This window comes from Symphalangus syndactylus, chromosome 10 (assembly GCF_028878055.3).
Source record: "Symphalangus syndactylus isolate Jambi chromosome 10, NHGRI_mSymSyn1-v2.1_pri, whole genome shotgun sequence".
Classification (NCBI taxonomy): domain Eukaryota; kingdom Metazoa; phylum Chordata; class Mammalia; order Primates; family Hylobatidae; genus Symphalangus; species Symphalangus syndactylus.
The window spans coordinates 11729686-11756574 of record NC_072432.2 but is presented as its reverse complement, the minus strand read 5'-3'; the positions used below and the strand labels follow the sequence as shown (position 1 = coordinate 11756574).

Genomic DNA, 26889 nt, shown 5'->3' with positions numbered 1-26889 from the left:
CAAAAAAGAAGAAGACAGAAGTACAAAAGGTCACTTTTTCCAGCTGGGTCAGCCCCCTTCACAAAGCCTTCCCAGAATCCCATCCAGTGACTTCCACTTACATCTCCTTGGCCACGATTCCAGCAAGGGACACTGAAATATAGGCTTTTAGCTGGGCATGTGTTCACCTTCCTGTGATAGCAACAGAAGGGAAGAATGGATATTGAAGAGGCAAGTAACAGCCTCTGATACAGTTCCTTCCCCGAAAAGCCCTTGTAAAAGTCCGGGTACCCTGCGACAGGTTCTCCACCTTGCTCCATGGGCAGCCTGCATCCCTGCCTACTCCTTCCCACTTTCTTTCCTTCTCCCTGGTTCTTATAAGCAATCCTAGCTCCTCAGAGGCGGCTCTCTAGTGAGGCTCCATCTATGGAGCTTGACTTTAGATTTGGCCAAGCTCTGCTTCACCTAAATAAAGGCATCATCTCAATACTCTCTAAACTCATCCTCCCACTCCCAATGGGAACAAGCACATGTAAACAAATGCAAGGGGAGGGAGAAGGCGGTCTCTATCCTTGCTCCTTGGATGGTATTTCTACCAATGTCATCACAGTCAAACATGGGTGGCAGTTTCCTTTTCTTAGACCTCGCTCAATGTGTGACACGCCCCATGGCCCTTTCATAACTAGGAGGAAAAGTCCACATCTTGCCAGTGAAAAGGAGGCCACAGCCTCTGCCAGGGGCTCCCTTTCCCCTACCCAGGAAGTCACGATGAGATTGGGAATGGCAAAGCCGATGCTGCTCTTGCCCACAACCCGTCAGAGTCCTCTCTTGCAGGCTTTGCTTTGGCATAGAGAGGGTGCCTGCTTATTAAGCATCCAGATAAGCAAACTCTGCCACTGCAGTTCTCCACCCAGCAGCCGGGAGCCTGACAGCAACCAGATGGAACCAGGCTGGGCAGGAATAGGGAGGAGCAATTCCCTACAAGGCTGGCCCAGAAGACATGGCTGCAGAAGACCGCTGGCAAGTCCATAGCTGAAAAAGATCCCATGTCATACTTTGCCGCAGAGTGCTCTCTGCAGAGTCCCCGAATCACATTGTAATAAAGCCAGATGGGTATTGACAGTTCACCTGGCTCAGCTGCCTGCCTCCAGATGTGGCTACGTGCAGTAGGAAGGCCAGACATGGGGATATTATTGGAAGCAACACACACATGTGCACACACACAAAATGCACATGCACATACACAAATATGCATGCAGATGTGTGCACGTATGTGAACAAATGTGCACACTCAGGCATGCACACATATGCATATATACATGTCCTCACCCTGCTTTGAGCCTGCCTACATCCTGGCCTCAGATGCAGGGCTGGGCAGGAAGCAGAGCAGAATCCTCTGCCACAGAAGGCCTGGCGCCAGCATCAGGACCATCAGCCTTCCCATCCTGTGTATCTGCCCAAGGAGGCAGGAGGCTCTCAGGATGCAGCACCTCTGGGTCTACCATGTCCCTCCTACACCTGGTGCTCCATCACAAAACTCTAGGTGCCCTGAACCTGGTTCCAGAGACATGCATAGCCCCTGTCCACCCCTCCAACTCCACCTGGCCTCCTCTTCCTACTTCATTCTTTTGGATTTGGGTCCAAAGTCCTTCTCCTTTGCCCTCCAGGCCATGGTGATGCCAAGCTTCAAAACCCAGCCTAAATTCCTAGGCCTGGAAACTTGCCCACAGTCCACAACATCTCAAGGCTCGCTGGTACCTGCAGCTGAGCTCTTTCCCCACCGATTTTTCTGACAGCCCCCAGCAGACATCCACTTCTCACTTGTGCCAGCATAGATTATGGTAACCCCATCCTAACCTAAGTGTGTGGCTGGTAAACTCTCCCCAGCTGAAGTACAAAATTTTAGTAGTGTTTACTCTTGGGAAGTTCTTTTTTTTTTTTTTTTTTTTTTTTTTTGAGAGTCTTGCTTGGTCGCCCAGGCTGGAGTACAGTAGCACGATCTCGGCTCACTGCAACCTCTGCCTCCCAGGTTCAAGCAATTCTCCTGCCTCAGCCTCCCGAGTAGCTGAGATTACAGGTGTCTGTCACCACACCCGGCTAAGTTTTGTATTTGTGGTAAAGTTGGGGTTTCACTATGTTGGCCAGGCTGGTCTCCAACTCCTGACCTTCAGTGATCCGCCCACCTCGGCCTCCCAAAGTGTTGGGATTACAGGCATGAGCCACCGTGCCCAGGCTAGGGAAGTTCTTACATACTGAGGAAAATCTCCATTATTCTACAACTAGCTCCTCTCTGCTACCCACTTTGGGGCAAGCTGGAGCGTGTCCAGAAAACGCAAACTAATACTAATTCTAAGCTCCAAAAGGAGTCTCCTGCAATTAAAAAAGAGAGACCAGGACAGAGCAAGAAGGAATTTCTCTTTCAACATACATACATGGTACAGTAACTGACATTTTATGACCATTATAATAGGAGACTGGCATTGCTTCTTGCCTGAAGATGAGAACACTTGCTGTGCGGGCATTTCTTCACTCTCTTGCCTGCGATCAGCAAAGCCTCTGTCAGACTAATTGAAGGAAAAGGAGGATTGCTATGCAAACAAAATAGACAGCATACAAACACAGAGCCTTCATATTTCAGGTAGACTGCGGACCTTGCTGCTCTATACCTCCTCTCCCTCCTAGCCCTGCGGACCTTGCTGCTCTATACCTCCTCTCCCTCCTAGCCATCACTGTTTTTCCTTTATGTCTCGCTGTCTCTCATGCTGGGCCTCTCCAAGCAGAGAGGGTTTGATAGAGTTGGTTTAGTAAGATCTGATACTCAATGCCTACCCAGGTTCCAACCTGACCCTGTCTCCTGCCACCAAGGGAGCCAGTCATCTGCATTTTGCAGCTTGGAGAACCAGAGGTCTGTGGGACCAGCAGGCCTGTCCTGTGTACTTCGTTTCCATGCATTTTTATATTATTTTTAACTGACAGATCATAACTGCATTACATTTATGGCATGCAATGAGATATTTTGATATATGTACACATTGTGGGGTGATTAAATCAAGCTAATGAACAAATCTCTCACCTCACTTGCTTGACATTTTCTGTGATGATACATTTAGTTATTTTGTTATATATAACTTAGTTATTTTGAAATATGCATCATTGACTGTAGTTACTCTGCTGTGCAATAGATCTCAAAACCTATTTTTCCTGTCTAGATGAAACATGTATTCTTTGACCAATAACTCCCCATTCCTCCCTCTCCCGGAGCCTCTGGTAGCCATCATTCTACCCTCTACTTCTATGAATTCAAATCGTTTTAAATGGTGAAGCCCCATCTCTACTAAAAATAAAAAATAAAAAATAAATTAGCCGGGCATGGTGATGGGCTCCTGTAATCTCAGCTACTTGGGAGGCTGAGGCAGGAGAATTTTGAATCTGGGAGACGGAGGTTGCAGTGAGCCGAGGTTGTGCCACTGCACTCCAGCCTGGGCAACAGAGCAAGACTCCATCTCAAAAAAAAAGAAAACGAAAAATTGTTTTAAATTCCACATGAAAGTGAGATCATGCATTGTTTGTCTCTCTGTGCCCAGTTTATTTCCCTTAGCATTTTTAAATATCTAGCGACTGGCAACTCTCATCCAAGTGCTCACGTCTCTGGTTAAAGAGAAAAGGCTAATTTGCTGCGATTCAAGGCTGACCAGTCAGGCCTGGTATAGGCTTGTCGCACCTCCTGGCCTGCATTTTTCCTACTGCCCTTCACCCTCCGCCTGAGCAGTCCCCTCTCTCCCTGTGGTTTCCATGACATTTCCATCCTATCATCTCCCATTTCCTTCCTGGTGTGTCCTGCTGAGCTCCAGACCTGTGTGTCCAGCCCCCTATTTAATGCCTGCCCTTGGGTCTTTCATTGTCATCTCAAAGGTGGTGTGTGTCCAACCTGAACACTTGAACTCCCACCATCCCACCTCCAATGCACCACCAAGTGTGTCCCTCCCCCAGCGATTGCTGCCACACTCAGTGGTGTTTTTATTTTCTCATTGCTGGTGCCAGAACAGGGAGCAGCTATCCCTGGCACCTGGCTCTCCACCTGTCTCACCACATCCTCCCATCTGGTTCATCACCCAGCCCAGCACAGCTCACCTCACCTGTGAGCAGAGAACCCACCCACTCCCTTCATCTCTGCTGCTCCTGCCCCAGCCATCCTGGGCTCCTCCTGGGGCTACTGCAAGAGCCAGGAGGCTGGTCCCCCCAACACTGGTTTCCCTTCCCACCCTCATCCCCCACCCCCAGCTCCCCATAAAGTGCCCATAACAAGCTTTGTTTTAATGTGTTAAAATATACATAACAGAAAACTTACCACTTTAACTATATAGATATAGATAGAGTTTTTTTTTTTTTTTTGAGACGGAGTCTTGCTCTGTCACCCAGGCTAGAGTGCAGTGGCGCAGTCTCAGCTCGCTGCAACCTTCGCCTCCCGGGTTCAGCTGATTCTTCTGTCTCAACCTCCTGAGTAGCTGGGATTACAGGCATGCATCACCATGTCTGGCTAATTTTTTTTTTTTTTTTTTTTTTTTTAGTAGAGACAGGGTTTCGCCATGTTGGTCAGGCTGGTCCCAAACTCCTGACCTCAAGTGATCTGCCCACCTCGGCCTCCCAAAATGCTGGGATTATGGGCATGAGTCACTGCACCTGGCCCACTTTAACCATATTTAACTGTGCAGTTCAGTGGCATTAAGTACATTCAAATTGTTGTGCAAACATCCCACCATCCACCCCCAGAACTTTTACTTCTTCCCAGACTGAAACTCTGTCCCCAGGAAACATAACTCCCCATTCTCCCATCTCCCCCAGCCCCTGGCAACCACCTTTCTACTCTCTGTCTCCTTGAATTGGACTATTCTAGGGACCTCATGGGAGTGGTATCACACAGTATTTGTCCTTTTACGTCTGGCTTATTTCACTCAGCGTGTTGTCTTCAAGGTTCATCCACGCTATAGCATGAGCCGGAATTTCCTTCCTTTTTTAAGGCTGAATAATATTCCACTGTGTGGACAGACCATCCCTTACCTATCCATTCTCCATCAATAGACACCGGGGTTACTTCACTTCCACCTTTTGGCTATTGTGAATAACACTGTCATGAACGCTAGGGTATAAATATGTTTGAGTCCCTACTTTTCATTCTTTTTGGTATATACCCAGAAGTAGAACTGCTGGATCACATGGTAATTCCATGTTTAATATGTTGAGGAAGCATTAAAAACTTTTGAAAACATTAGTAAGATGATATCTTTCCCCTTCATAAAGCCCTCCAATGACCTCCCATGGCATATGGTCAGCAGGTGCACAGCCACTGGGTTCTGCCTGGCCCGCCATGGCTGTTCCAGCCTTCTCCCCCATCACTCTGCACCTTTCTTGCCTTATTCCAGCCTCATGGGCCTTCCTCCTGAGAGGTGACAGCATGCTGGCAATCCTCACAGCCCTCACTGGCTCTCCGGGCCTCCTCTGCCTGGGCTCCCACTTTGGCGGCACTTGAGGAGCCCTTCAGCCACCGCTGCACTGTGGGAGCCCCTTTCCGGGCTGGCCAAGGCGGGAACCGGCTCCCTCAGCTTGCAGGGAGGTGTGGAGGGAGAGGCGCGAGCGGGAACCGCGGCTGCGCGCGGCGCTTGCGGACCTGCTGGCGTTCGGGGTGGGCGTGGGCTTGGCGGGTCTTGCACTCGGAGCAGCCGGCCGGCCCTGCCGGCCCCGGGCAATGAGGGACTTAGCACCCGGGCCAGCGGCTGCGGAGGGTGTACTGGGTCCCCCAGCAGTGGCAGCCCACCGGCGCTGTGCTCGATTTCTCACCGGACCTTAGCTGCCTTCCCGCGGGGCAGGGCTCGGGACCTGCAGCCCGCCATGCCTGAGCCCCGCCCACACCGCCGTGGGCTCCTGTGCGGCCCGAGCCTCCCCGACGAGCGCCGCCCCCTGCTCCACGGCGCCCAGTCCCATCAATCACCCAAGGGCTGAGGAGTGCGAGCGCACCGCGCGGGACTGGCAGGCAGCTCCACCTGCAGCCCCTGTGCGGGATCCACTGGGTGAAGCCAGCTGGGCTCCTGAGTCTGGTGGAGACGTGGAGAACCTTTATGTCTAGCTCAGGGATTGTAAACACACCAATCAGCACCCTGTGTCTAGCTGGAGGTTTGTGGATGCACCAATCCACACTCTGTATCTAGCTGCTCTGGTGGGGCCTTGGAGAACCTTTGTGTGGATACTCTGTATCTAACTGATCTGATGGGGACGTGGAGAACCTTTATGTCTATCTCAGGGATTGTAAACGCACCAATCAGCGCCCTGTCAAAACAGACCACTGGGCTCTACCAATCAGCAGGACGTGGGTGGGGCCAGATAAGAGAATAAAAGCAGGCTGCCCGAGCCCGCAGTAGCAACCTGTTGGGGTCCCCTTCCACACTGTGGAAGCTTTGTTCTTTCGCTCTTTGCAATAAATCTTGCTACTGCTCACTCTTTGGGTCCACACTGCTTTTATGTGCTGTAACACTCACCGCGAAGGTCTGTGGCTTCACTCCTGAGCCAGTGAGACCACGAACCCACCAGAAGGAAGAAACTCCGAACACATCCGAACATCAAAAGGAAGGAACAACTCCAGACGTGCTACCTTAAGAGCTGTAACACTCACCGCGAGGGTCCACGGCTTCATTCTTGAAGTCAGTGAGACCAAGAACCCACCAATTCCAGACACACTGCCACAGCTCAAGGATCAAAGCTCTTCCCCAAATCACCACTTTCACATATTCTACTCTCCTTCTGGTCTCCATCTGAATATTACATTCTCAGGGGAGTCTGGCGTCCTGCCCCAGCCTAAACCTGCTGCCTTGATGGAGCTTCATCTCTGGGTTGGTCGGCGTAGGTTCATGCGGGTGGTGCTCACACTCCCGTCTCACTACTCCCCTCAGCATCCAGCACATGGAGGGATGAATGGAGAGCTCTGCTATGTTACGGGTTGTTGTTACTGCCGTTGCTGTAGTTTTGGAGCAAGACTAAAGCTTATTATATGCCAGCAAGGCAGGACTTGTCTTCATTAAATGATGGTGGAGCTTCTCCCATTGGTGCTAGTGCCCTCGTCGTGGGCCTCACTGGGCACCCCAGATTCAGCATATTACATTTGACTGGTGTAGCCTGAGCATGTTATTTAGGCTGCTGTTTGTCTCCTAATATAATTCATTGCTCACACACCTGTTTGTATCACCAGACTTAAAGCTAGTTGTGAGTAGGAAGAACATGTGATTTTTTTTTTAACCTCACTTGTCATTGACACATCTGGAACCATGCCATCAGTAGGTGCGTCTTTGAAAGGTGACTGAAATGATTTGGTGGCTTGGTTTGAATACGACTGTCGAAATTTTACCATGTATGAACATATTCTATTTCTAAAAACAGCCTCAAATCAACTTGGCTTCTCAAATGTTAAATAATTGTTGAATCTTTTAAATTGCTGTCTAGCCATATTGCAATTAGAGCAAACATATGATGCATCAGCTATGCCAACTCATGAGTGGTTTCTATGATCGCATTTCTCCTTAAATTTGTGGATGTTGTATCAGCATTCAGACTGTGTACGTAAGTCATTTAAATGCCTCTATGTGCGTGTATATGAATGTTCATAAGAACTACCGTTTACTGAGCTCCTACATCTCTTAAACCTGCAGTGTTAGGCTCTTACACTATGCCAAGGGATTCATATACATATATATATATATATATAATTCCTCCATGTATATTCATATCATATATATTCATATATATAAACTATATATATGAATATATAGGAATATATACATATATACGGCTTCATATATATGAATACATGAATATACATGTATATACATATATATGAAGATATGTATATATATATATATATATATAGCCCTTAGCAGAGTATAACAGACCAACATTATGGGTTTATATATGGCATATACATATATATTAATATGTATTCATATATATAACTTATATATATAAATATATACATCTTGTAAATCCATATGTTGGTCTGTCATACTCTGCTAAGGGCTATACATATATGTATATATCTTCATATATAAAATTTAATCAGTATGCAATGAAATGCTGTAATATAAGTCTTTTTATCCCAGGTTTATAGAACAAAAACTTGATTTTTGGAAAGATTGAATAATTCCCTGAAGGCTACACAGCACATAAGTAGTAGCTCTGATTTAAACTCAGGACTATCTGACTTCAAATCCTGTGGTCTGTGTATTTTTCATGGATAATGAGTTGGCTTTATCTTCACTAAAATTCTTGCAAAGCCCATTTCCTTCTTCCCTGCACCCTCAGTGAGAAAGAAAACAACCACATCCTCTTAATGAATCTTATTTCTCAAGGCGGGGACGCATCCCTGAGGGCTGAGATTGCAGTGCAGGGAAAACATCCGTTGCTGTAAGAGTCAGGACAGGCTGGGCCACACCACAGTAAGAAACAACCTCAAAATCACAATGACCCACAACAATAAAGCGTTGATTTCTAGTTCACTTTGGTGTCCATGGAAGGCCAGCTCAGCTTCCGCTCCACACCCGGAACTGAGTGGCAGCCTCTATAGGAAGCATTGCTGATCTTGAGACAGAAAGGAAACAGGAGATGGAGAAAACCCATCAAAAAATGGCTCCGTTGGCCAAAGTAAGTCACAACTCACTATAGTCCATTATAGAATTCTCTTTCCCTGTGGAGGAAGCAAATGATTCTAACCCAGCAGGAACACTCTTGCTCCTTATCTCACAAACCCACAGCACTGTGCTATTCCCAACAGAACACCATGAAAATTACTTTTTTTTAAATTAAAAAGCCATTTAATCTAAGAATTTAGAACTCAGAACTCATATACCTTTCTTTGTTAAGGTATATGAAATGGAGGCCTTTTTAATAAACACAACCATATAAATAGAATAAAATTTTTCAAAATTTTCCAAAATTCAAATACAGAATTTTCTATGTATACACTGTATTTCCTGAGTAACAGGCATTAACTCAAAGATTAGAAACAGTTTCGGGTCGGGTGCAGTGACTCCTGACTGTAATCCCAACACTTCGGGAGGCCAAGGCAAGGGATTGCTTGAGCCAAGGGAGTTTGAGACCAGCCTGGCCAACATAAAGAGACCTTGTCTCTACAAAAAAATTAGCCAGGCATGGTGGCGCGCATCTATAGTCCTGGCAACTTGTTAGGCTTACATGTCAGGATCGCCTGAGTCCAGGAGGTTGAGGCTGCACTCCAGCCTGGACAACAGACACTTCACCCTGTCTCAATGAAGAAAGAAAAGAAAAAGATAAAAAGGCTGGGTGTGGTGGCTCACGCCTATAATCCTAACACTTTGTGAGTCCAAGGCAGACGGATCTCTTGAGTCCAGGAGTTCAAGACCAGCCTGGGTAACATGACAAAACTCCATCTTTACAAAAAATACAAAAAAAATAAAATAAAATAGCCTGGCGTGGTGCTGTGCACCTGTGGTCTCACCTCCCTAGGAGGCTGAAGTGAGAGGATTGCTTGAGCCCAGGAGGTAGAGACTGCAGTGAGCTGTGATTGCACCACTGCACTCCAGCCTGGGTGACAGAGTAAACCCATGAGAGAGGGAGAGGAGAGGAGAGGAGGGGAGGGGAGGGGAGGGGAGGGGAGGGGAAGGGAGGGGAGGCGAGGCGAGGCGAGGGGAGGGGAGGCGAGGGGAGGGGAGGGGAGGGGAGGGGAGGAGGAAAGAAGGAAGGAAGGAAGGAAGGAAGGAAGGAAGGAAGGAAGGAAGGAAGGAGGAAAGAAAGAAAGAAAGAAAGAAAGAAAGAAAGAAAGAAAGAAAGAAAGAAAGAAAGAAAGGGAAAGAAAGGAAGAAAGAAAGAAGAGAAAGAAAGAAAAAGAGAAAGAAAGAAAGAAAGAAAGAAAGAAAGAAAGAAAGAAAGAAAGAAAGAAAGAAAGAAAGAAAGAAAAAGGAAGGAAGGAAGGAAGGAAGGAAGGAAGGAAGAGAGGGAAAAAGGGAGGGAGTGGTATTTTCTCCACTGGGTCTTGACCCTGAATCCTCACTCGAGCTCTCTGCCAGCGTGTGGAGTGCTTTTCTGGCATGGCAGCTTGTTGTTCCGTCTCACTCTTTGGAGTGATTGGTTCAACAGGGCTGCCTCTGCCTGGCTCCTTAGCTGTTTGGTGATCACCCAGCGTCTCCTCTTCTCATCAGTACTGTCCCTACAATGAGCTCCTGTTTGTCTGGGAGCTTCATTCCATTTTCCTCTAATCTACTCCACTCTGCTTATTCAAATCTCCCATAATTTTCTCGTGTGGACTGAGCTTAATTTAAACAGCTTCAGAAACATTGAGTTTGCCAGCAACACTTTATTTTAGAGGCAAATTTTCCATATTTTATACCCTATTATGCACAATATGAGCAAGATCTGCAGAAATCCCCTAAGTAATTACTATTGCTACCATGACAGTGACAAGCCAGGCCATATCTGGACCGTGTGCAAACTTTGCAAGTGCCATGGCAGTGGCAATTGCCAATTTCTGACAGGGGGCATGAGTTTCCATTGAGCGTCCAATGCTCCTAGACCCGTCCATCATGCATGGGGGTGACTGCAATATCCCTCCCATCCAAGGCTCAGGTGGAATGGGGTTCCTTGGGATGTAGGATACCTGTTCACCATGTTTGGTCATCAGTAGCTGGATATGAATCCCATCTCTGCCAGAGACTGGCTTGGGCAAATTATTTAACCACACCCTTTTTCAGTTTCAGCATCTATGAAAAAAAGGCACTAAAACTTATGGGCTAGGCGCGATGGTTCACACCTGTAATCCCAGCACTTTGGGAGGCTGAGGTGGGCAGATCGTGAGGTCAGGAGTTCGACACCAGCCTGGCCAATATGGTGAAACTCTGTCACTATTGAAAATACAAAAAAATTAGCCAGGCATGGTGGCGGGTGCCTATAATCCCAGCTACTTGGGAGGCTGAGGCAGTAGAATCACTTGAAACCAGAAGGCAGAGGTTGAAGTGAGCCAAGATCATGCCACTGCACTCCAGCCTGGGCGAAAGAGCGAAACTCTGTCAAAAAAAAAAAAAAAAAAAGAAAAGAAAAGAAAACCAACACTTACTTCATAAGGTTGCTGTAAATATCAACATTTAAACAAGATTCCGGATAACTCCATTGGTAGACCACGTGACTTGTAACTGACCAGTAAATGCAAATGACATGGGAGCAGAGTCTCTGTTTTGTTCACTGCTAGGTCCCAGGAGAAGGGCAATACCTGGTCAGTATTTGTTGAGTGAAGATGTGAACAAGCTTGCGACCTAGGACCCAGGTGTTTAGCTGGTTGCTCGCTTTTCTTCCTGGTCAAATGGTTCCAGGGCAGGGGCTGTGTCTATGTGGCTTACCTCTGTATTCCCAGCACCTATTCCACTGCCTGGCACAGATAATGCTCTCAATAAATATTTGTCCAATAAATGAATTAACAAAGACAACATGCATAGCACATTTCCTTTTAGTAACAAGTACATGATGAATGTCAGCTGTATATCTGATGGGAGCTCCTGAGACCAAATGAGCCTACTTGAGACCTGATATTCCATAGATGTGAATATTACGGGTTTCTTCATGTGCTGTGTCCTGTATCCTGCAGCAGCTGTAAGTGTCTTATTGGATACTACTCCAGACTGATGCTCAGAGAGCATCTACAGTGGAACTGCCCAATATGGTAGCCACTGGTGATATGCGGCTATTTCAATTTACATTAACTAAAATGTTTAAACAACATTTTAAAATTCTGTTCCTCAGTTGCACTGGTCCCATTTCAAGTGCCAATAACCACATGTGGTTAGCGACTATCATTTCAGACAGTGCAAATGTAGATAGAAAATTCGCTACTACATAGAAATTCATTTTTATGGAAAAAGGCATACTACCATGGCGTCCTCTGATACTTCTTGAGGCTGTAAGCACCTATCCAAGGTGCTTCACAAACATCTCAAAATACATCTGGGAAGAAGAGGGGGAAGGTTAACCTTATGTGTCAACTTGATTGGACCACAGATGCTCAGATATTTGGTCAAACATTAGCCTGCATGTCTCTGTGGGGGTGTTTCTGGGTGAGATTAACATTTGATTTGGTGGATTGAGTAAAACATCTAATCAATGTGGGTGGGCCGCATCTAATCAGTTGAGGGTCTGAAGGGAACAAAAAGGCTGAGTAAAGGAGAATCTGTTGTCCCTCACCTGTCTTCAAGCTGGGACAGTTGTCTTCTTCTACCTTAGGACGTGGACTCAGACTGAACTTATACCATCGGCTCTCCTGAGTCTCCAGCTCACTGATTGCAGATTTTGGGGTTTCTCAGCCTCCATGATCACAGGAGCCAATTCCTTATAATAAGCCTCTCTCTATATATATATCATTTCACACAACACAAATACAGATGAAAAATTCTTTCTCTCTCTTTCTCTTTCTGTCTCTATATATGTATTATATGGTTTGGCTGTGTCCCCACCCAAATCTCATCTTGAATTGTAGCTCCCACAGTTCTCACATGTTGTGGGATGGACCCAGTGGGAGGAAATTGAATCATGGGGGCAAATCTTTCCCATGTGATTATCGTGATAGGGTCATGAGATCTGATGGTTTTATAAAGGGGAGTTTCCCTGCACAAGCTCTTTTCTCTTGTCTGCCACCATGTGAGATGTGCCTTCCACCTTCCGCCATGATTGTGAGGCCTCCCCAGCCATGTGGAACTGTGAGTCCATTAGGCCTCTTTCTTTTGTAAGTTCCCCAGTCTTGGGTATATCTTTATCAGCAGCATGAAAACGGACTAATACAATGTAGAATCTCTTACTGGTTCTCTTTTTCTGGAAAACTCTGACTCACACAAAGAGACCAGAAAATCTTCCTTCTGTACAGATGGCAAATCTCTGATTGAAAGAAATAAGCCTTTTCTTGGGTCTGACCACAAGCAGAGTTTCTGGATTCCAGACTGGAATTCCCAGCTCACCCAGAGCCCACAGCAGTGCAGAGGGACTGCCATGCTCCATGAAGTTGCCAGCATCCCCCTCCACCCCAGCCCAGGGCAGCGTGGACCAGTTGGGCTTTGTTGCCTGTGGTTGCTTCCCTTAGCCAGGCTCCAGGGATCTAACAGGGGTCTGACCTTGCCACATGAAGTTCAAGGAAGGGAGCATCTGCCTTCCAAGGAGCTGCTGCGTTCATGAGGCATTATGCTCTCAAGTGGTCTGGCTCCTGGTAGGGGATTTTCAAGGACAAGGTCAGAGATTAATCTCCGTTGGCTTTGTCTGCACCAGCCAAAATAGTCTTGACCATAATAACAACAAAAATGAAAAGAGCCAAATAGCACAGGCAAGGAACAAACTTTCCATGCCTTAAGCCCAAAACCTGTTCAAGACCAAGGAATCAAACAAGGTCAAGAAAATTATTTTGTTCAGCTGAGGTGGCTCCACATGACTTTCTGCTTCACTTCTAAGCAGAGATGCACAATAAATTGCTTGCCCACTCTTACCACACTGGTTCTACATGATGCTAGCCTGCAGTTAAACAGGCTCAGCATGATACACCTGGCTTTGTCACTTACAATCTAGAATGACTAACTCATCATCTTTGACCCTCGGGATCCTGATTTGTAAAAGAACTGTAAAAATATCTAACTCGTGCAATAACTGCAAAAATTGCAAACATTTCCACGAGATCTTGTGTATGAGAGTTTCTCAACCTCAACATTATTGACATTTAGATGGGATAATAGTTTGTTGTCAGAGGCTGTCCTGTGCATTGTCGGATGTTTAGCAGCCTCCCCAGCCTCTACCCACTGGATGCCAGTAACACTCTCCCCAGCTGGGACAACCAAAAATGTCTCCCAACATTGCCAAATGTCCCCTGGGGGAGGTAGTTGCCCCTGGTTGAGAACCAGTACTTATATAAAAAGACATTTTGTAAAATCAAAAAGCATTACCCAAATGTTCATACTTATTAACATGCAATAATTTTAAAGCAATCTCAGAGATCTTTCCAAATATTGATTGGTTATATCATATTATTTGCAAGAGAACAGTGGCACTGAAAATGTAAAAGCCATTAGGATTCTCTATAGAAATGTTTAGTGATCGTTGCATTGCAGGATTGAAGCCCTGATCATTTGTGTTTTTTGGTTTTGTTTTGTTTCGAGATGCAGTCTCGCTCTGTCACCCAGGCTGGAGTGCAGTGGCTTGATCTCGGCTCACTGCAACCACTGCCTCCTGGGCTCAAGCGATTCTCCTAACTCAGCCTCCTCAATAGCTGGGGTTACAGGTGCACACCACCACACCTGGCTAATTTTTGTATTTTTAGTAGAGATGGGGTTTCACCATGTTGGCCAGGCTGGTCTCGAACTCCTGATCTCAAGCGATCCACCCGCCTCGGCCTTCCAAAGTGCTGGGATTACAGGCAAGAGCCACTGCATCCAGCCAATCATTCCTGTTTCTAACAAAGCGAAAGCAAACATCAACCATTGATAGAGAAGGCAGTCAAGTGGTCCAGGCATCTGAGCAGCAGGGGAGAGCCAGCAACCACGTGTATCCATCTCTCTTTCATCTTTGATTCTGTAAAGCCACTGGGATGTGTTCCCATGAAGTACTGGGACATTTCTTCACCTTTATACTCTTAGCATCTGTCTTAATCAATGTAGGCTGCTATAACAAAATTATATTACATGGGGTGGCTTAAACAACAAACACTTATTTCTTACAGTTGTGAGGCTGGGAAGCCCAAGATCCAGGTGCTGGCAGATCCCACACTTGGTGAGGACTCTTCCCCATTTGCAGAAGGCCACCTTCTTGCTGTCCTCACATGGCAGAGAGGAGACGGAAAGAGATCATCTCTCTTGTGTCTCTTCTTGTAAGGGCTCTCATCCTGTCATGAGGATCCATCCTCACGACCTCAGACCTGCCCGAGTCCCCACCTCCCAATACCATCACACTGAGGGTGTGACTTCAACATATAAATTTTGGGAGACATAAACATTCAGTCCATAACAGCACCTGACACTGTGCCTGACACATGGGAGGGGCTTCATATGTTAAGTTTGTGTTGAACAATAGTTCTTAACTGTGCTGGCGTACTGAAGTTACCTGTTTAAAAATTATCACCTTATATGATCACACCACCGCACTCCACCCTGGGTGACAGAGACTCTCTCTCTCTCTCTCTCTCTCTCTGTATATATATAGCAGCCTCCCTGGCCTCTACCCACTTGATGCCCACTGTGGTTGTTCCCATTAACCAGGCTCCAGGAGTCCAACAGGGGCCTGACCTGTTCACACGAAGTTCAGGAAACAGAAGATCTTATATATATATATATAATTATCAGCTCAAAAAAAGTCCTAATCCATGGACCCTATCCCGAGGGATTCTGCTCTGGGGCACAGTCTGGACATTTTAAGCCCCTCTAACAATTCTAACATGCGGTCAAGGTTGAGAACCACTGGCATAGAAAGAACACCTTGGCCGGGCACGGTGGCTCACGCCTGTAATCGCAGCCCTTTGGGAGGCTGAGGCGGGCGGGTCACGAGTTCAGGAGATCGAGACCATTCTGGCTAACACGGTGAAACCCCGTCTCTACTTAAAAAAAAAAAAAAAAAAATTAGCCGGGCGTGGTGGCGGGCGCCTGTAGTCCCAGCTACTCGGGAGGCTGAGGCAGGAGAATGGCGTGAACCCGGGAGGCGGAGCTTGCAGTGAGCCGAGATCGCGCCACTGCACTCCAGCTGGGGCGACAGAGCGAGACTCCATCTCAAGAAAAGAAAGAATACCTCAAAGCCTCCTACTCTCCAGTGCACAGAGGGTCACGTTCCACAGGGCTCCCGCCTGAGCAGCTGCTCCCTCCACCGGTGCTCCCGCCGCCCACGCTGCCCTCCAGCGTGTCTCACCCGTCCCAGCGGGGTACGCGCAGCCTCCACACACACGTTCCTCCGGTCTGTTTTCAATTTTCCCCAGTGCATTTCTGCATCATTAACTTTCTCCCAAGAGTCAAAGGCCATTCACCCTCAAATCAAATGTAGGTTCCAGAACCTGGAGAAGTTCTGGAGCCTTTCTTTTTTTTTTTTTTTTTTTTTTTTTTTTGAGACGGAGTCTCGCTCTGTCACCCAGGCTGGAGTGCAGTGGCGCGATCTCGGCTCACTGCAAGCTCCGCCTCCCGGGTTCACGCCATTCTCCTGCCTCAGCCTCTCCGAGTAGCTGGGACTACAGGCGCCCGCCACCACGCCCGGCTAATTTTTTGTATTTTTAGTAGAGACGGGGTTTCACCGCGGTCTCGATCTCCTGACCTCGGGATCCACCCGCCTCGGCCTCCCAAAGTGCTGGGATTACAAGCGTGAGCCACCGCGCCCGGCCTTCTGGAGCCTTTCTATAAAAAGTTAGTTGATTCAACCTGAGCAACATGATGAAACCCCATCTCAACAAAAAATTACAAAAATTAGCCGGGCGTGGTGGGCTCGCCTGTGGTCCCAGCTACTGGGAAGGCTGAACGGGGGAGGAGCCCTTGAGCCCAGGGGGTCGAGGCTGCCGTGAACAGTGATTGCACACCATTGCACTACAGCCTGGGTGACAGAGCGAGACCTTGTCTCAAAAAAAAAAAAAAAAAAGATTAAGTGATGGGAAGGAAAAAGGAAGACTGAGGTGCTGGAAATGAGAGTGATAAAGGAGTCTCAACTCAAAGGTTTAGAAAAAGGCAAAATTATCCAATTAACTCACAAGGGTTTCAATAGTTGTGCTGGGCTCAGGCCTGTTAATCCCAGCACTTTGGGAAAGCTGAGGAGGGTGGACCGCTTGAGCCCAAAAGTTTGAGACCAACCTGCCAACATGGCAAAATCCCGTCTCTAAAAGAAATGTTTTTAAAAAAATAGTTGTTAACAATGCCATGTGCGACTCTGAAGAACACAGCTTTGGGAAAACGTCAGTGACATCACTGAAAGGGAATGCTGGGCTTCAATAGCTTCTCACATTCTGGAAGCACACCAGTGGTCAGCTTTCTTCTCCACCGGGTGGTAGAGCTGTCTCTGACTTTCTGGAGGTCGGGGAGGGAGGAATCCCTTGCATTGAGGTGGTGAGCAAGGCCATGCTCGAGCTGAAGGCTCTGGAGTCTTCAGACCTCACCAAAGTCATGGTTTATGGCTACTATCTGTACAAGCTCCAGACCAAGTGGATGCTCCAGTCCATGGCCGAGTGGCACCGCCAGCGCCAGGAGCGAGGGATGCTCAGACTTGCAGAAGCATGAATCCCCACGAAGTAGGCCCTTGGATGAAGCGAACCAGCTTCCAGCCAATGCGATGAAGGCCAGGATGTAGAGATTACATTGTGCCCAGAGCTGGAGGGATTCCTCCAGCTTGGTTTAAACTCTGCTCCAGCCTGATAAGTTAAGGGAAAACCATCTGTTTAGGGGTCTCTGACCTTGCTCTGAGTCTTGTTGTAAATATCTTTTTCATGGTTGCCAATAAAGTTAAAAAAAAAAGAAAGAAAGAAAATTGCAGAAGAGAAAGCAGAAGAACCCAGAGGGTTGAGCTCCTGAGTTTTGATTCCGTTGTGAGTCAATGTGCAGGAACCTGAGGAGCTGGGATGCTGCTAATCTTAGACCTGGCTCAGTCCTACCCCATGGGCAGCAGCTGTTGCAGGAGCGTGGACACATGCTGGCACCAGCGTGTTTGGGTGCTGATTTGGGGCATATTTCCTTTCTCGTTGATTAGTCATGGCATTAGGGAGCCCAGATAAGGACAACTATCAACTCTAGGCCCTTAAAGTTGGAAGTGAAACTGAGCTCTTCCTGGTTTCTTATTTGCTACTCTGGAGAAAAGAGGTGATTAATACTTATGCTATTGGGTCTTTGAATGCTCTCAGCACCTATAGGTTATTAACTGAGACTCTCAAACTTCAGATTATTTCACAATCAGTGGCTAATAACCTGAGAAGATGCATTCATTTATAATTTTTACATATGTACATGCAAGGCTTGCAACTATGAGTGCCCTCCAACAATGGAACAGATGCAAAATAGAAATCATGTTATCAGATGACGCCACAGTTGTCTCGCAATTGCTTTGCGGAAGGATTTTTCATGGGAATTTTTCCATCTCTTTATACTTTTCACACATAGGTTGTTGGCTTTAGCCAAGTGCAACGGAGAAGGACAGGCATGTGTGAAGAGGCCTGCCCAAATGTTACCCGGTGCAGAGGTCTTTGTTTAGCCCATTGGCAAGAGAAACACCAGCACCACATTCTTGGTGAAAAGGCTCTTTCACAGACAGAGTGCATTCAAGGAGAAAATCAGGCTTGAATTGCCATTTCTGAGGCAGGGCTTGAAAGACAGATGGAAGGAGTAGGTTCCATGGGAAAGGAAAGGAGGAAAGAAAGGGGATGGCCTCACTTGCCAAAGTAAAGCTGGCTGTGGCTGAGAGCTCTTTCAAAACTGCCAGGAACCTTGGGAGCAATACACTTCTCTCTCCCCGGAGGAGACCCAGGGCCAAGTGACACTTCAGTAACTGGAAATCCTTTCTCCAAGGCCAGAGCCCTGTGCAGAAAGCATGGGAAGACTTCAACAAAGCCCTCTTTTCTTCAGCGAAGTAACTGTGGAATCAGGAAAAGACAGAAAATTCCTAAGTAGAGGGGTTCTTAACTTAGACTCCATAGGCTATTCTAGAGGATCATGAATAAGCTCTAGGACGTCTGTGCACACCCTGAATTTATGCAGAAGCTGAGTTTGGGTCGAGTTCATAACAAGGGTTCTATGCCCAATCGGTCATGTTTAGAGGACATTTTCATTTCCCAACTATTGTCCTGCCTGCATTTTCTATTCTTGACCAATGTAGATGCAGTTGGCCTCACCATGTTCCTTTTTGAGATAACGTAATTTTTCTTGATGTTCTGAAGCACTGGTTGGTATATATTAAAAGTAGATGCTGTAAAGGGACACATTTTCCAAATATCTTTTTGTTAAAATCCACATAAAACATTGTCTTTGGGCAATGGAATGGCCAAACCACCTTTTTGGACAGGACACGTTGTATTTGTGTCCTGGTCTAGGGAAGAGCAGAAAGGAGCAAATGCCCGTGGGCTCCCTGGGGTGAGGCTGGATTAACCAGTGTCTCGCAGGGCTGCGTTCTGTCTCACTGTGCTGTGCGTGTAGTGTATATGATCAGCAAACAGGTCCTAATTTTATAGCACCTACTCTTTCTAGATGTTAAAGAGGTTGCCAGTGTTTGACCAAAGTCCAATTAGTATGCAATTTTGTAAGTTTTGTGTTAAAATTCATAGGAAAGACTGTCTTCTAAAAATGACTTGTGGATATCGTGAACATCACCTCTAAGCATTGCACATGTGTAGATTTGCCCACGGGGTTGATAGGTGTGAGAAGGGGAAGGGTTCTAGGCCAGCATGTTCCTATGTAGAAGATGCTTTCAGGACACAGCCTTTGTTGCATGTGTGCAGTTAATGTGGATGAACTTCTTCCATCATCTCTGAATCATGTAGCGTAAGTATTTAGAAGTGCACATATATGTTAAAAGTAGATAATGTAAAATAATACACTTCCAATTTTTCTGCTAACTTACAGGTATGATTATCTTTTTAGAGTGGTGTTAAATTTGATCTTTTGGAGGAGAGGGGTGCAGAGGGAAGTTCAGACAATTTCAGCCTGTCTGACCATGGTTCTATCTGTGTATTTTCATTAATTTTGGTGTCTAGTAAGGAATAAACAAGTCCTAAGTGGCCAAAGTGTGTTAAAAGCAGAGGTAGCAAAACAATCCCTTTATAAATGTGGGTTGTTTTATAGAAAGGTTGTTTTACTACTTCTGCTTTTAACACACTTTGGGCATTTTTGTTTTGTCAGTTTATAGGAAGGACTGTCTTCTGGGAGCCACCTCTGTTAACCCACCTCTTGGATGGAGCCAGACATGTTTTCACACTTAGAATTAATCTCATTAGGCTTAAATATCACTGGGTTTGGGAATTTTCTCCTGACGTCTCTAAGATGAGGGAGTCCTGCCAACATGGAAACCAATTATTTTTTGCTTTTCTGTGGGTTTTTTTTTGTTTGTTTGAGAGAGAGAGTCTCACTCTGTCACCAAAGCTGGAGTACAGTGGTGCAAACTCTTATCATTGAAACCTCTGCCTCCCAAGTTCAAGCGGTTCTCATGCCTCAGCCTCCCAAAGTGATGGGATTACAGGTGTGAGCCACCACACCTGGCCAGAAGCCAATATCATTCCATGAAGTAACTCAGGAAACTTTATCAACGCTTCCACTTCATTACAATTAAAGACTGCCTTTGAACACTAAAGATCCCAGTGCAGGTAACATATTGTTGAAATCAGTGACCATGTCTAACTTAATTGAATCATCCTTTAAGTCAACAAAGAATTGTTGTTTCAGAGTGCTGGTTGTCAGTTGCTTCGTGTAGATATGAAATGCATGGTTTACAGGAGAGACCGCCAAACCCACAGTTACCATACAATATGGAAAGTGCTGTGATCAAGTTAAGCTCCAGAACCATAGAAGTTCCCAAGTCGGCCTGCAATGGGGATAGGGGAACTGATGTTTGAGCCAAATCTTTTTTTTTTTTTTTTTTGAGACAGAGTCTCACTCTGTCACCCAGGCTGGAGTGCAGTGGTGCGATCTCAGGAGCCAAATCTTAATGATATGAGTTGTAATGGTTCACTTCATGTGTCATTTGACTGGGCTAAGGGGTGCCCAGATAGCTGACAAAACATTATCTCTGGATGTGTCTATGAGGGTATTTCTGGAAGAGATTAGCACTTGAATCAGTAGACTGTCCTGGTGAAGATCATTCTCCCCAGTGAAGACAGCCATCACCCAATCCATTGAGGGCCTGGATAGAACAAAAAGGCAGAGGAAAGGAGAACTTGTTCTCTTTTCCTGAGCTGAGACATCCGTCTCTTTCTGCCTATGGACATTGAAACTCTTCCTTCTCGAGGCTTCAGCCCCAGATGGGAGTTACAACATCAGCTTTCCTGGTCCTCAGGCCTTCGTACTTGAACTGAATGTCACCACTGGCTTTTCTGATTCTCCAGTTTGCAGACAACAGATCTTTAGACTTCTCGGCCTCCATAATTGCATAAGCCAATTCCCATAGTAAATCTCTGATATAGCTATGGATATAGATACAGATATATTCAATGGGTTCTGCTTCTCTGGAGAACTCTAATACCTGAGCTAAGTGACGAAGGGACAGGAAGGCCAAGGGCATATCCTGTGCGAGGCTTCGAAGGCCTCCGAGATCATGATGAATGATCCACAGAGGGATTCACATTCACTATCTGTTTCACTCAACAGGCACCTGTTAAGTACCTACTATGTAACAGATGGTCTTAGGGCCTGGGGACGCAACAGTGAACCTGACTCACCAGGGTCTGTCCCCATGGAACTTACATTCTAATGGCAAAGACTGACAATAAACAAGTAAATAAAATAACTAGGATTATGAGAAGTTGCATTCAAAGGGAAAAAAGAGTCACGACATAGAATAATGAGTCAGACACACATTAGAGGAGGTGGACAGCAAGGCATCTTTCAGACGACACTCAAGCTGAGTTTCAAGAGATGAGAAATTTCTGCTATGAGAAAAGACCAAGGAAGACTAATCCAGGTGAAAGGAAAGTCCATTAAAGACCTTGAGGTTCAAAGAGTTCAACATGTTCTAAGAAATGAAAAGGATATCAGCGTTACTGGAGCATCACGAGCAAGGGAGGATGGGAGCCAGTGTGGCTTGAGAGGGAGGTAAGGGAATATTGCACTGGAACTTGAGGCATGGTGGGAAGCCATTGACAAGTTTTAAGCAAGGAAGTGAGATAATGTGATTGACATTGTTCAAAGATCATTCAGGCTGCTGGATGAAGAGTGGGCTACAGTGGTCAAGAGTGGCTGCAGGGAAGCCATTTAGGACTGTATTATCATGAGCCAGGTGAGATGATGATGGACTGTCCTGGGGATGGTGACAGAGGTGAAAAGTGGTAGATGGATTTGAGATATGGCTCTTTTGAAGGTGGAATCCATGGAGCTCGCCGAATGCTGAATGTGTGAAGGACAAAGACTGGTGAGGAAAATGGAGACATTGAGGGTCTGGGGCTGTAGTGAGGGAGTAGACGGTGACAGGGTCAATCTACAGAAACAGAGAGCACTGGAAGTGAAATATTAGATGAAGCAGAAAGGGAGATTTGAAATTCACGTGGGATCTGTTCCGTTGAGTCACCTGTGAGTCAGCAACTGAATATGTCAACAGACAACTCACCAGACTAGCACCCAGCGGAAAGCGCTGGATTAAAGAGAGATATTTAGAAGTCACAATTACATGGATGGTGTTTCAAAGTTATGGAAATGAATAGAGGTGGAAAGAGCAGGACGAATGGTAGAGAAGAGAAGAGGGCTTGAGCGGAAGCCCTGGGAATGTCTGTTTAGAAGCCATGAAGTGGAGGCGGAATCGGCAAAGGAGAAGGAGCAGCCAGTAATGAGGCCATCTTGGATGCTGGGATGCCTACAGGGAGGCACTGCAGAATTTCTACATAGAGTTGAGCCCTTAGTCAGGTTTGCAATTCATTGTGAAGCCAGTTAGTGTGAGTTTCTCAAACAATATTCAGCAGTTCAGTTCAATCACAAAGAAAGTAGATCATTGGGTTCAACCAGGGTTGGGTGAGTGAGTGATTTTTGCCGGGTGAGTGCAAAGGAGAGCAGGAAGTTAGCAAGAAGGAGAGAAGGTAGTAGCCAGGACATAGGGCATTTAAAATCAAGATTCCAAAAGAGATGCAGTTTCTGCTGATGACAGACACAGAATAAGACGATGAGAGTCAGTGGCTGGGGTTTAGGGCAGGAGAGGATCACTTCGGAGAAGGGAAGTTTAAAAAGTAAACAAAGGAAAAAACTGAGAAGCAGAATGTTGGGTCACATTTTTTTTTTTGTTTGATTGTTTACTGAATTAAAAGAGAATGAAATTAGAAGAAAAGATACAAAGAAAAACCGAGAACTTAAAAAAACAACAGAGAGTGGGCATGACAAGGAACTTACTAGGTGACGAAGACATGGCTGAGGGAGGAATAAAGGCATCAGTTTCAAAGGAGCATGGGGTTTTGCAAAACAAAAAGGTTCGGAATCAGCAGTTGGGAGGAGAGAGGACACACACCCTACTTCTACTTCCTGGGAAATGAGAAGAAGGAAAACATTTGCCCCACAGAGACCACCAGACCCAGAGGAAAGGCTTTGAGAAGATGGATAAAGGTCAACTTTAGATTTAAATTGTACAGAATGACTTCTGTTCTATCCCTCCCTTATGAGTTGGGGAACTGATGTCCACTGCAGGGTAAAAAGGCATTCTATTTCCGTGGACAGTGGTTGGTTCAGAAATGGACACAGAATCCAATGCTCACCATTTAGAACTGGGCAGAAATTTACTGGAGGCCTCCAGCAAGGTGATTTCTCACTCTGAAGGCCGTGGAAAGCCAGCCTCTCTCCCATTAGGCACAGATGAGGGAACATGTGGCTCTGAGAGCTACTAGCAGCTGTTCCAGAACTGTGATGAGAGCCAGTTTTAGGTTAAAATCAACACTGCAGCAGGCAGGGTGAAGAACACAGACAGAAGCTGCTGCTTTTGGCCAGGCGTGGTGGCTCACGCCTGTAATCGCAGCACTTTGGGCGACTGAGGCAGGAGGATCCCTTAAGCCCAGGAGTTCAAGACCAGCCTGGACAACATAGGGAGACCTCATCTCTACTGAAAAAATGTAAAAATTAGCCAGGCATGATGGTATGCACCTGTGGTCTAAGCTCAATTGATCCCAGGAGGCTGAGCAGTGAGTCGTGAACATGCCACTGCCCTTTCACCTAGGTAACAGAGATCCTGTCTCAAAAAAAAAAAAGAGAAGAAAGAAGAAAGAAGAAGAAGAAGAGGAAGAGGAAGCGGAAGAAGAAGAAGAGGAAGAAGAAGAAGAAGAAGCTGTTTCTTCATGACATCCGTGAGCCGCTGCTGCTACTTTGAAGTTCAGCCCAACCTCTGGATTTTCTCTTCTATAAGCTCATACATTTCTTCATTTTTTCATTTTTTTAAAACCAGGTTGAGCCAAAAGCATCCAAGGAATGACTTTGAGCTTCCTGAGAACTACAGCTTCATATTCCTCATTTATCCACCGTAGGCTGTGTCTCTTAGAAGATGCATTCTTCAGTAATTTTATTTTATTTTATTTTATTTTGAGACATGGTCTCACTCTGTCACCCAGGCTGGAGTGCAGTGACATGATCACAGCTCACTGCAGCCTCAACCTCTTGGGCTCAAGCAATCCTCCCACCTCAGTCTCCCAAGTAGCTGAGATCACAGGCGCATGCCACCACCCCAGCTAATTTTTCGTCTTTTTTCGGTGGAGACAGGGTTTTACCATGTTGCCCAGGCTGGTCTCCAACTCTTGGGCTCAAGTGATCCTCCTGCCTCAGCCTCCCAAAGTGCTAGGATTACAGGCATGTGCCACTGCGCCTGGCCAGGTTCATCTATGTTTATTGACCTGAGCAAGAATGGTCCCTTTAACAAGACGTTTTGTTGTTTATTTCTTGAAGGGAAATAAAATTAATTGGTAGAAATAAAGAAAGATAATAGAATGTATCAGAGAGAAAGAGAATGTATCAAGGGAGGTAATTTTTTAGGAGTCATTAGAACAAGAATTTTTGTCCATTTTTTAATTTTTATAGATTTAGGGGATTTTTTTACAATTTGACAATTTTTTGCAATTTTAAAAATAATTTTTACAATTATTTTTATAGTTTTTTTTACATGTTACATGGATATTTGGCATAGTGGTGAAGTCTGGGCTGTTAGGGTACCCATCACCCAAATGGTGAATATTGCACCCAATGATAATTTCTCATCCCTCACCCTCCTCCCACCTTTCCAAGTCTCCAACGTCTATTATTTTACTCTCTATGTCCATGTGTGCACATTATTTAGCTCCCACTTATAAATAAGAATGTGTGGTATCTGACTTTCTGTTTCTGAGTTAGTGCACTTCAGTTGATGTCCTCCAGCTCCATCCATGTTGCTGCAAAAGACATGATTCTTTTTCATGGCTGAGTACTATTCCATTGTGTATATGTATCAAATTTTCTTTGACCAGTCATCCACTGATGGACACGTAGGTTAATTTCTTATCTTTGCTATTGTGAATAGTGCCACAATGAACATAAGAGTGCAGGTATCTCTTTTATAGAGTGGTTTCTTTTCTTTTGGGTGGATACTCCATAGCAGGCTTGGTGATCAAATGGTAGTTCTATTTTTAGTTCATTTTGTTTACTGCTGAATCCCTAGCATCTAGAACAGATAAGGCACTTTTAGAATATTTATCAAAGTCTTCCTCCCAAGAATGTTGATCAAGGGTCCACAAAGTATCAGACACTGTGCTAGCCTCCCTGTTAGGGTATGGGGAAATGTGAGTCTCAAATGGGAAAACAGCAGGCTTCGGACCAGACACCAGGGTGACCGTGGGACCCATGGAAGCAGCCTGGAAATTCTGACTTGGCCTCCAGACCTTCGCAAGTCCCACTCATGTTTCAACATGACACATCCTCATTTCGTCGCAGAGATGGAGCTGGTCCCGTGGCCAGAGTTCACTGCCCTGAGGACTGATTGCCTCCTGGGAATATTTTTCCCTTTACACAAAGTGTCAGAGGCCTCCCACGTGATTCCCTTTAGGCCCTTGATCTGTGAGTCTCCTGGGATTTTTCCACAGTGGAGCAAATAACATCAGTCACGAGAAGGACGCAGCAGACAAATCTTTGTGGTCAGGCAAAAGCGCAAAATGAGCGTCTCTGTTGCAAGTCAAAACAGGGCAGTGGATATTGGCAGAGGTGGGGCCAGCCTCGGGCGTGCAGGCAGAGGCTGGAGCACAGCTCCGGGAATGGGCAGGATCTCCTCTACCCCCTGGAGAAGAAGGAGAGCTCACCTCTCAACTTTCCATCCGTATCTGAGTTTCCAAGGGATAAAACCATCAGCCAATCAGGTTGTCCTTAGAACGCAAGCCCATCATGGGGCTCCTAACAACAGAAGGAAGCTGGTGGTGTACGCTGCAAGCTCCCCACTCCGATGGTTGTCCTCATCACAGAGGAGCCAGTTAGGGTGATCCAAGATGCATCTGCTCCCAGGGGCAGCTTGAGAAGGAGCAGGTGGCCCTATGGGTGCATGGATGGGCAAGTGGTCCTCCCCACAGGAGGAGCCCTGCACCCGTGCCTTCCCAGAAAGAAGAGTGCACTGCAAATCCAAAAGACACATCCCTGCTAACAGTAGCTATTTCCCGGGAACTGAATTTAGGGTGGAGGGGGCATGGTGTCATGAAAAGGAACTTTCGCTTTTCAGGTTATGTATGTATAGTTTTCTGAACTGGTGTCACAACCACATGCTGCTTCTGTAACACTGATTTGGTTAAAAAGCCCTGTTCATCCTAAGAATTACCAAGTTGCTTCCCAAAGATGCTATATCCATCACACCAAACTTAAATCACTGGCTATTGAGAATACGCAGTCTTTGCACACAATTGCCTCTTCTGTCTGCCCCTCCTGCAGGTCACAGACACAATTTCTTCATGGCTTCTTCAGTCTTTCCACCCTCAGCCTCTGCCTCCAAATTGTAATCCATTTTACATGACCACGCAGGGACACATCATCATTCTTTATGGAAGAAGGTGAGAGAGAAACAGATAATGAGGTGTTGATTGATTGAATTTCCTGAATTCTAGACCTTAGGATCTTGAAATGCCCCTTTTCCTGCTACGATAGCCCATCCAATGCCTTCCGCTCCACCAGCTCCTCTGAGAGCTCAAACTCATGAACAACTTTCTACAAATGCATACTCTTTCTTCATGAACATGATGATTTTCTGGAA

General features: G+C 46.1%; 1 protein-coding gene across 8 annotated transcripts in view; it reads right to left on the bottom strand.

The window, feature by feature from the left end:
• Positions 1-26889, bottom strand: part of PFKFB3 (6-phosphofructo-2-kinase/fructose-2,6-biphosphatase 3) — a 263188-nt gene that overhangs the window by 58659 nt on the left and 177640 nt on the right. For 2 of the 8 annotated variants that reach the window (XM_063610048.1, XM_063610044.1), the window contains exon 15: positions 102-171. The exons of 3 other annotated variants lie outside the window; for them this stretch is intronic. In XM_063610048.1, coding sequence (XP_063466118.1) covers positions 148-171 — 24 coding nt within the window. In that variant the 3' untranslated portion in view covers positions 102-147. Of the gene's footprint in view, positions 1-101; positions 172-10844; positions 11055-26889 lie in introns of those variants that run through there. 3 more of the 8 variants (XM_063610054.1, XM_063610034.1, XM_055296448.2) reach the window with 3 other exon arrangements.